Here is an 11,232-nt window from a genome sequence, read left to right as displayed (position 1 = left end):
AAAATCTTTTATTTCCTATTCTTTTAGTTTTGTTAAACGAAATGGGAATGGTATCGCTCATAATCTCTCGCATGTTTTGCTAATTATGATTGTAAGAAAGGGTACTTTCTTCCCTTAACATGGTAAGTAATACCATCTGTCGTTTCGTCTAAAAAAAATATAAAATACTTAAGGGCTCGTTCGGTTACCGGTTCTACTGACTAAATATATAGTAGGGGCTATTAACACGTCTAGTTAACAAGATTCACATTTTTTCAAAACGGCTACTAAAATCAAAGCCGGTTATTAAATGATACTTTGCATTAAATTAGTAGCACCCCCAAATATTAATTTAATAGGGGGTGATTAAAAAGGAAAAAGACAATTTTATCTTTAAAATCATATCGTATTATTTTAAACTAAGTGGTTTTATAGACAATTCATATATAATAACCGAATTTAACAAATTTAATAGAAGATGTAATCTAAGAAACCGAACATGCTACTAACTAAATAATTAATTAGTCAGTAGGAAGTTAATCTAATCTCATCCAATCCAATATATGTAACCGAACGAGCCCTTAATAATATTGATTATTTTAAGTGTAATGTGAAAATTTTGAAATTATTATCGGAACTTCAAATTGAAATGGGAATCGAAATCTAACATGCATACATTCAAATTCTGATCCAAATAATTTCGAAAAATCGGAAATTGGAATTTCGAAATTCGGATTGAACAGTATTGTTTCAAAATTGGAAAATTTCGGATCAAAATCGGTTGAATCCGAAAAATCAATTCGAATTCTAAAAGTTTCAAAAAATCATTTCCAAATCATTATTATTGAAAATATATATCATTTTGTATTTTCAATAAAATCTAAAAGAAAAAAAAACAAAAAAAAAAAGATAGTGGCTCAAGTTTCAGTCTTCCACTCACAAATAGTGAATAACGACTCTCTTTCTGCAACTCAGTTTTCTCCAGAAAACTCAAAAATGGCGAACTTTCCAAAAGCACTACTCTCTCTCTTAATTTCTCTCTCCATACTCTCCTTCTTCCCACGAACACTCTCCTCCCTCGTCCGATCTCCCAAGTCACCGCCCCATTTTCTCGGAAAATTCTCTCGCCGCCCAAATCACACGGATCCTCTCGGAGCTCCGAAATACAGATACGAGACCCGTTACTTCGAACAGAATCTCGACCACTTCAGCTTCTCGAACCTCCCCAAATTCCGGCAGCGGTACCTTATCAATACCGAAAATTGGTCGGGCCCCGATAAGCTCGGCCCGATTTTCTTCTACTGTGGCAATGAAGGCGATATCGAATGGTTCGCCGCTAATACCGGCTTCGTTTGGGAGATTGCTCCTCCTTTCGGCGCCATGGTTGTTTTCCCCGAGGTACTTTCCATTTTCGCCTAATTCCAATTTTCAATTTTCAATTTAATTTAATTTATGTGTTCTAAACCTAACTACTTATGAAGGACTTATTCATTTATATATTTCGTAAATGTATTTATTATCTTATAAATTTAATGAATTCTTAATTTGAAATATTTGAAATGGATGGCGGTGGGATTGAACTCAGGACCTTTCATTTACTGAAATGTATCATTTAGATGGTGTTTGCAAAAACTTTTAAAAATAGATTATGAGCTTTTTTTGTCATATAATCTGTTTTACTGTGTTTGCAAAACCAACTTTTGCTTTTGCTTCTCTTAAAATAAGTTGCCTTAAGTTATAATTTTAAAAGCACCAACGTACGTGTTTTTTCTATTTTAGTTTATTTTCCTGATTTTTTGCAAACACCCCCAACTTTTAGAATTAAGTACTTAAGATCAACTTAACTCACAATTACTAACTTATGCTTTTCAATAAGCTTTTGCAAACACCACCTTAATATTAACATCTCCAATAGTTACTAATTAATCGAGCATTATATTAAGAGGTTGTAGTATATTTTAGTATCATTCTTTTGGTTAATTACAGCATAGGTACTATGGAGAGTCTATGCCGTACGGCAGTTGGAACGAGGCATATAAAAACACGACCACCTTAGCACATTTAACAACCGAACAAGCACTTGCTGATTTTGCTGTACTGATCACGGAGCTCAAACGGAATTTGTCTGCTCAGGCTTGTCCTGTAGTGCTCTTCGGTGGATCATACGGTGGAAGTACGAATTTTTTGTTTCTTTTTTTTATTTAATTTTTTGGTTAATTGTGGGGATTTAATTTAAAAATTTCGTCGTCAAATTAAACAGTGTTGGCAGCATGGATGAGGTTGAAATATCCCCATATTGCCATTGGGGCGCTTGCTTCTTCAGCGCCCGTTCTTGAATTTGAGGATCTTGTTCCTCCCGAGAATTTTTATGATATTGTTTCGAATGATTTTAAGGTGTGTTTTAGTTTTTGTGACTATTCGTTTGTCTTTTATTATTTCTACGGAGTATAGTTAACTAACCTATCTTGTTCATTTCTTTGTCAGCGCGAGAGCGTTAACTGCTTTAACACGATAAAAGATTCTTGGGATGCGATAGAATCGGAGGGAGAAAAAAGTAACGGGCTTTCGTATCTTACCGAAACTTTCCGCTTTTGCAGGTATTGTTAACATACAGATACAATATGTTTCATGTCGAAGTCTCTTTGTTTACTATTTATATATATGTATGAGAAAGTTTTGAACTTTTTTTTAACATTTGCTGAATGAGGAGTGCAAATTGGAATGGGATTTCTGATTTTGGAACAATAATTTTCATTCCGATTGCCGATTTTTTGCAGCGAAATTGGAATACATATTAGATTCCGATTTTCTGATCTTATTTTAATTTCCGAAATTCAAATTATTTTCGAAAATTACACTTGTTGTATTAATATTATGTATTTTATATTATAGGTTACTAAGAAAATATAAATTCCAAATTCTGCTGATTCCGATCCAATAATTTCCGAATTTGGAACAATTTTTTTCATTCAAATTTCCGTTTTTTTTGGGAATTAGTTTTTCACTTTTGAAAAATAAGTTGGATTCCCAATTCAATCCATCCAATTTCCAACCATAGCTGAATTTGATTTTAAAATTTAAATTGGCAGGAAACTCGAGAGTGCTGATGATCTGTCTAACTGGTTATCTTCGGCTTATAGTTATTTGGCAATGGGTAATTACCCATACCCTGCTGACTTTCTAATGCCTATGCCTGGAAACCCGATTAAGGAGGTTTGTTCCGATGGAAATATCCCATTTCGTTACATACACATTTTATATAAATATCTCGATGCGAAACCTTCTTAGCTAATTAATCTTCGAGGACCTATATAAAGATTATTGTTCATTAAAGATAGAATATTGCTATAACATTCAAGAATTAATGTTTTCATTAGGTTGTTTAGAGTTTATTCCATTTAGTACCCCACGTGTTGTATCGAATTGCTAAAAAATCCCTCTATGGTGCACAACTCCCTAAATAGTGAGTTTTTAGGGTTATTTCTGCTATTAAAATAACACTGGGAGTTTTTTTGTATTTAGAGAAAATACAGGGTGCTTAATGCAATAAATCCATTATTTTTTATGTAATACTTCCTCATGCTTACTGATATAGCCGTTTTGGTCAGGTGTGTAAGAAGATCGATAGCTGTCCAAACGGGACTAGTATCTTGCAACGGATTTTCGAAGGCGTTAGTATTTATTACAATTACACGGGAAAAGTCGAGTGCTTCGATTTGGATGATGACCCTCATGGTACAAACGGGTGGAATTGGCAGGTGCAAAAACCGTAAAAAAAAATTATTTAAAAAAAAAAATTATTTAAAAAAAAAAAATGTGTAGTTACTTTGTTTATAAATTTTTATTGAATTGTCTGAATTTTACCAGGCATGCACTGAGATGGTCATGCCGACTTCTAGTAGCAAAAACACGAGCATGTTTCCCGCGTACGATTACGATTACGCCTCCGATGAAGAGTGGTGTTTGGAGAATTACGGTGTTAAACCTAGGCCTACTTGGATCACTACCGAATTCGGTGGACATGTATGGATTCTTTGCTCGAATTACGATTTTATTGCATTTAGTACCCCAGGTGTTATATCTAATTGCCAAAAAACTCTCTGTTTTTTTAATATTAGCAAACAACCCCCTACGATGCATTTTTTTAGCATATAACTCGTAAATGGTGTGTTTTTAAGGAGTAGTTTGCTAAAAAAAATTGAATCATAGGGGGTGTTTGATAATATTAATAATATGGGAGTATTTTAGCAATTGAATAGAACATAGGGTGCTGAATGCAATAAACCCAATGTTTTATACATGGATTTGTTGGATTCGGCACCCCTGTGTTTTCTCTAATTACTAAAATAACTCTTCGTGTTATTTTATTAGCAAAAACGCCCCTATGATTCATTTTTTCTTAGCAAACCGCCCCGTGAAAATTCAGGGTAATGTGCCAAAATAGGGGTTTTTCGGCACAATTCGATATAACTCAGGGGTGCCATTATAATTTACATAACTATTTATAATGAATGAAATCAATTAAAAATATTGACTATTTGCTCTTTTTTTTATGTGTTTTCATTGTAAAGGGATTTAAGCATGCATTGAAAATTTTTGGAAGTAACATTATATTCTCAAACGGGTTATTGGATCCATGGAGTGGCGGCAGGTAATTTAACCAACCTTTTTTAACCCGTTTATGTTTATTACATTTAATTAACATTATTGCACTGTAATAAAATTATTTGACGAGAATTAACGATTATCGGTGCAGTGTTTTGGAGGATATATCGGAAACTATTGTCGCTCTCGTCACAGAAAAAGGTAAACTATTAATTCGGTCGGAAGTTTCTATCTTAAATTATGTTGATTTGAGATCGTTTATTCGATTGGATAATATTAGGGGCCCACCACTTGGATCTGCGTGCTGCAACCGCGGAGGATCCTGATTGGCTGGTGGAGCAGAGAGCTGCTGAAGTCAAGTTGATCCAATCCTGGTTAGATGATTACGTCGACACAAAGAGAAAAGTTTTCGACATGTGAAAATAAAATAAAATAAAACACCTTATCGACGAGGTAAACTTTTTAGGAATCTCTACTGTAACATTTTGCCATAAATCTTGTAAATAAGTACTAACTCGACGAGGTTTCTGTTTTTCCTCGAGTTCTGAAATATGGACGTACGGAACAATATCGTTGTTTTCATTACACACATGACACAACACATGTTGGTGTGTGTGTGTGTGGTTTGGCTGTTCATATGAGTAACATTTTCTGGTTAATGTATATATTTCTTTCTGATATGTTCTTACAATAATATACTCTGGTTTTTAATTTTTATAACTTATGTTAATTACAACCACCCCTTGAGGTATGGTAGAATTATGAAAATCCCCATCCTATTTGGGTAATTACAACAACACCCTCAACTATAAATTTTCTTACACGTCCAACCTTGCGGTTTCAAATTTAGTGAAATCTTCATGATTATATGGAATATTATCACTTTTGTACCCGTTTATCCCATTCGAGCTCCGCATTTTGAAGTAAGATGATCATAATATGTGTTTTTTTGGCTTGTATATATCAGATTGTGGAACATCAGAAACTGTATTTTTACACAAAACGAGTACAAACTAGAGCACATTCCACATAATCTAGATGATTATGTTGAATTTCACACCATAAGGTGGAGGTGTAAGAAGATTCATAGTTGAGAAGGGTAGATGTAATTAATCCGAACAAGAGACGATTTTTTCTAATTTGACCATACCTCAGGGGTTGGTTGTAATTTACCCTAAAAATTATGAATGACTAATTGCAATAGTATATTTTCTTTTCAATATTGTGTTCTAAATGAGTCGACTCGACTCATTTAGAACGCTCGAATTCAAGCTTGAAGCATCCCATTTAAGCTCAAACTTGAGTTCGAGTTTATCTTTTATTGTACCTTGTGTTACAAATTATATATACTTATAAAAAAGTAAAAAAAAAAATAAAAAAAATCAGTAGCTGTTTGAGTAATTGAAAATAAGTTCGAGCTCGTCTGAAAGTTCGAACTCAGAGCAAGTGTGAAAAGGCAGAAAAAGATGGAAAAAAAAATTATAATCCCTCTCAAAGCACTTAACCACAACCACCATTAATTATACATATATAATTAATTAGCACTTTCTAAAAGTAAGATTAAGAAAAATGCCTGGAGGAAAAACAACTTGAGGATTGAATTAATTAGCTGTAATAATCTTCGGGCGACTCGACTGTCAAAAAGTCGTATGAACATTAGGAAAAAAATTGAAAATAAAATTAAAAATTAAAACTTTTTGAGAAGTTGTAATTTAATTTGAAATAAAAACTTTATTGATCCCTAATTAGTCAATGGCTGTGGGTTTTACTTTTATCGATCACTTTATAAATCACTTTAGAAATGGATGTGCGTTGAATTTAGTAGTAAGTGCAGTTGATTTCATATGGAAAAGGCCAAGTCCACGAATAATATTTATAATTAATATGTCTTTTGTAGTGAAACAATAATACTAATTGGTGCCTATTGCTTTTGATCTTTTAGTACATCATTTTTTGTTCATACATATGTAATGATTATAGTGATCTAGATTGTCTTAGCACATAAAAGATTAAAAGCTGGGAATAAGCTAAAGATTGAGCTGGATTGATGATCAGTGTTGACATGGAAGAATACTAATGGAATAGACGGTTATGAACTGACGGGGACCGTAGTTGGAACCAGGGGCGGACCCAGCGGGTTTTGGGTGGGGGGGCGAAAAAAAAGTTTTGGGGTTAAATGGTATAAAATTGAAACTTTGGGGGGCTAAAGTGTATAAATTAATACATAAATAAGCCAAAATATTCAAAAAATAAAAAAAAAAGGTAAAAAAAAAATTTTCTGCAGGGGCGGGTGCCCCCCCAACAGAGGCCTTGGGTCCGCCCCTGGTTGGAACGACCCATGTGTAACTAGAAACTACCGTTCTATTGGGAGAATGTGATGCACATATGATCATATATGTATTGTGTTGATATCACACATAAGAAATTATCCAAGAGAGAGAAAGCAAATACAGTTGAACCTCTATAAATTAATACAGTCGGGATTAGGGAAATTCTATTAATTTAGCGAATTATTAAATTATCGAGTTAATAATTTAACATATTTTCACCGAGTCTGGACCAAGAGAAGCTATTATAATTTAAGCGAGATTATTAATTTATCGAGGTTCTTCTGTACACTCAAATTAGTACAGATAGAAGCTCTAGGTTTTCATTCGTGAAGAGAGAGAGAGAGTAAATGGGTCCGAGTGCAGAAACGGGTCACTATTGTTGCTCCTCTTTTTGAGCTCTATGATAGTGATTTCTTGAGAGTCGTATTGTAATTGTAATCTCAAAATGATTGTCAATAAAAGCAATCCGGTGGCTGCTCTAAAGTGGATGCAAATATCATTGATCGAACCACAATAAATAATGTGCATGTTAATTGCTTCTACGGATTATTTAAGGTTTGCATCAGGGTTTTTGAGCTTCATCTTTATAAGATTTGGTTCTTAGTGTGTGCATGCGCGATTATCTTAACAATACAGTAAGCCCAGTCTCGGATTTTGGTAGAATTTGTGTGTAATTTATTAGATTATCATATTAGATTGAGTAGCGTTACAGAATTTATGAAAATTGGTAATAAAAATTGTTTTATGTTCGGAATTTATGTTTATAACCTAGTGTTTGAGAATATCAATTATTTAGGACATTCAATGAATTATTACAACGGTTTGCATAAGAATGAAATTAGAGCTCCAAGAAACCTCCAAAACATAAAATAAAATAAAAAAATAGAAAACGACAACAAATAAAAGGTTAAATATCAAGAGACAAGAATTGACTGTTGTTAGTCATATTCAAGCTTTTTCTCAGTTGCCCTTTATGAATCATTTACCTATTCATTAACTACAACTTATACTGCAGTGGTGATGCAAGGAAAAGAAAAAAAAAATTCATTGAGATTGAGCTTGTTTGGATCTAATCACTTTATAATTGAATTTATAATAAGGCCTCGTTTGGTTGCCAAGACAAGATTAGTCAAGATAAGACTAAATAATTTAATGAAACCCAATTATTTTATTGGACCTTGGAAGATTGTTAAGTGTATATTTTTACACATTATCGTACCTTTTTATTTGGGCTTTTGGTGTGTTTTAACGATAATTGGTGCTTAAAAAGTTGATTTATTGTATTTTAGGTACAAATTGAAGAATTGGAAAAGTATGGGGTCAAAACTGCAATTTTGGCGAAAATATGGGCCAAAAGTGAAAATATCAAATTTCAGAAGATTTAATGCTGAGACCCCTGTCCCAGTTTTAGTGCAAATCATGGGACCCCCGTCCGAGAATCCGAAGTTGCGCAGTAAAGGAATTTTAATTGCACAAGGAAACTGCCTTCTTCCCCAAGTTCTTCACCCTATATAAGACCAAGTCAAGCACACAATTGGGGATCAATCTTTTGGACGCAAATTCAAGAGCAAAGAAGATCAACGAAGATTCAAGCATAGTTTTTCTTATTTAATTAATTTATTTTATTTTATTTATCATAAGAATTACGAGTAGCTAAGTCTTTATTTCTAGGATTTTATTTGGAACCCTATGTGGGATTTATGAACCCTTTTCTATGATTTTATGCAAGTTTTAATTCCGGATTATTTCTTCTACTTGTTTTATTAAGTGCATGAACTTGATCAACTTATGTGCTTTTATGTTATTGTTAATCGCATGAATCGGAAGATCGGGTTAATAATTAGAACTGTGGTAGAAGAGCCTTTGTTGTATTAACATAGGAATATAGTTAATCTCTTAGGTAGCCATTATTGAGATTTGTGCTTAATGCTGTGTTCTAGAATTAATTGCATAGGAATATAGTAATTGAATCTAGGGTATTAGAATCGTAATACACGCGGAAGCGGGTTATGATTATTTTAGCATCTCAGGTTAATAATCCGGGTTAATAACTTGCATAATTGAAGGAATTGGGGGAGTAATAATCACATAGGGGGAAGAATAAAATCCTAGGCTTGTTTACTCTGATTAAACCTTCGTTTTTAATTGCTTTCGTGCTATTGTCTTTTTAATTTGCTTTTTAATTTATTTTAATTTAGTTAATTCTCTCTAAAGTCGACTGTGTAGGGTGGGCTTGATAATAATTGGTAGAATTTAGCGTCTAGGATTAGATAATTAAATATTCCCTGTGGGTTCGATATCCGGACTTTTAGTCCACTATATTACTTGTACGATACGTGCACTTGCGTGTAGGTTTTCGCCCAACAAGTTTTTGGCGCCGTTGCCGGGGAATATTTTAATTATTTATTTTATTCTAGCTCTAGATTTGAACAATTTTCACGATTCACCCAAATTAATTTTTATTTTATTTTATTTTATTTTTTCGTTTTTTTTTTTTTTTCTTTGGTTACATGTCAGGTTACAATTTGCGCGCACCTCAAACGGGATATGAATGGCTTCCGTCTGGCGAATACCTCCAAAATACCTATGATATGCCGTCACTTTGTTCAATATGTGGTGGAGATCATTACACTAACCAATGTTGGTATGCACCGAAAGCAAATAATTTCATAGATAACACCAACGACGGTTATTGGAACACGTACACCAACACGCCACGAGAACCCACTGTTCAGGAATGTTATTTGAACTCCGTCCTTGAAGAATTTATGAAATCCACTCAAGCATCTATCCGAAGACTGGAGTTACAATTGGAAGAATTCAAGCGCCAAAAGTCTCTTGAAAATATTTCAGAAAATATCGAGAATGGTTGCAACAAAGAAAATTCGTCTGAAACTTGTAGTGAGAAAAATCCTTTACACCTAGAAAATAGTGTCGATGAGAGGGAAAAAGAAATTACGAAGACACTGAAGGATGATGAATCTGACAATACAATTGAGCTAAACTCCAAAGATGTCTCGGAACAAGAGAAGAAGGAGATGGATGTGGTTAGTGCAAATATTCAAATTGAGGATCTTATTGTTATTCCTGACGTGGCTTTGAAGGAATCAATAGAGGTTGATGAGAAGACGAATGTGTTTGAAGTGGAGGTTATACGCGGCCGTGAGGTTTTTGTGTACCAATTTGAGGGAGCGGGTGATGAAGATCCTATCTTGGCTTCGTACCGACTGATTACAACCAAGAAAGATTACAAGCTAAGGTGGACCCTGACATATTGCAATCCTATCCCTGTATCGGTTGCAATTGAAGTGACAAAGCTCATGGATGGATGCGCAATCTACAAGGCTTTGGATTGGACATAACAATTTTAAGAAGAAAAGTCTGGCTGAAGACTTTAAACTTAGCGCTTCTCGGGAGGCAACCCGAGCTTTATGTTTTCGTAGTTTTCTTTAATTTTTCGTTTCGTTTTTATTTTCATAGGCATGCATTCTAATTAATCTATTTGAATTTTAATTTTCAGGGTCGAAAACATGGTCAGGGGGTCCAGACGGCCGTCCGAAATCGCAAGCAAAATCCCAGACGGCCGTCTGGGAAACAGAAAGCCTCAAACGGCATCACTGCCTATGGGACGGCCGTCCGAAAATAAGGCACAAACATGGGACGGCCGTCCCGTGAACAGAGGGGAGACAGAAGATGTTGGACGGCCGTCCGAAAATCAGCACAAAAACCGGGACGGCCGTCCGACTATTTTTGGGGCATTTTAACTTTAAAAAATTTGATTTTCTCCCCAATTATTTCCTAAACCCTCCTCTTTCCTTCTCTCAAACTCCCACACACAAATGGAAGCTAGAGAATCGAACCAAATTCTCCAAAATCTACTCTTTCAAGGCACGCCCACAAGGTGTTCGACAAATTGCCTCAACCAAATTTGGAGGCCGATTCTCATCCAATTTTTACCGGCACCCATTCTTGAGCCCGTACCCGAGCTTTCCGATGAGGACGAGCGTGAGAGAGCGAGAGAGGAGCACCCCGATCACACCGACTCCGAATAAATCAGGTGTTTTCTATCCTTAAAACTTTGTGCTAATTTCATTGAGGGCAACGAAAATTTTAAGTTTGGGGGTGAAAAACATGTTTTTGTGCTTATTTGTTTTAGTTTGCATGCATTAGGTTTTATTCGTTTTTATTGTTTTTCTCGTTTTTCCGGAATATATAACAAAAAAAAAAAAAAAAAAAAAAAAAAAAAAAAAAAAAATTGCTTGAGTCGAATGCATCGATGATTTATGATGATGAGAGATGATCAATGTTTGATGATGAA

At 34.4% G+C, this 11,232-nt stretch overlaps 1 protein-coding gene across 1 annotated transcript; it reads left to right on the top strand.

The window, feature by feature from the left end:
• The first annotated feature begins 857 nt into the window (after positions 1-857).
• On the top strand, positions 858-5,262 carry LOC105953425 (Serine carboxypeptidase S28 family protein). The gene is made up of 10 exons (XM_088826479.1): positions 858-1,377; positions 1,966-2,152; positions 2,240-2,373; positions 2,464-2,576; positions 3,069-3,192; positions 3,588-3,737; positions 3,847-4,002; positions 4,551-4,630; positions 4,736-4,785; positions 4,865-5,262. The coding sequence occupies exons 1-10, from the start codon at positions 976-978 to the stop codon at positions 5,002-5,004; spliced, it is 1,536 nt and encodes a 511-aa protein (XP_088682605.1). The 5' UTR covers positions 858-975; the 3' UTR covers positions 5,005-5,262.
• The last annotated feature ends 5,970 nt before the right edge of the window (positions 5,263-11,232 follow it).

Source organism: Erythranthe guttata, chromosome 12, assembly GCF_056151865.1.
Source record: "Erythranthe guttata isolate IM_541 chromosome 12, IM_541, whole genome shotgun sequence".
In the NCBI taxonomy this organism is placed as follows: domain Eukaryota; kingdom Viridiplantae; phylum Streptophyta; class Magnoliopsida; order Lamiales; family Phrymaceae; genus Erythranthe; species Erythranthe guttata.
The sequence above is the reverse complement of the archived record's forward strand: the minus strand, read 5'-3'. Positions and strand labels throughout refer to the sequence as shown.

Excerpts from the sequence above, each read along its gene's own strand:
- LOC105953425 (XM_088826479.1), top strand. The coding sequence starts at position 976 with ATGGCGAACTTTCCAAAAGCACTACTCTCTCTCTTAATTTCTCTCTCC. Across the intron at positions 3,193-3,587 it reads CTGGAAACCCGATTAAGGAG|GTGTGTAAGAAGATCGATAG; the intron begins GTTTGTTCCGAT and ends CGTTTTGGTCAG. Across the intron at positions 3,738-3,846 it reads CAAACGGGTGGAATTGGCAG|GCATGCACTGAGATGGTCAT; the intron begins GTGCAAAAACCG and ends GAATTTTACCAG.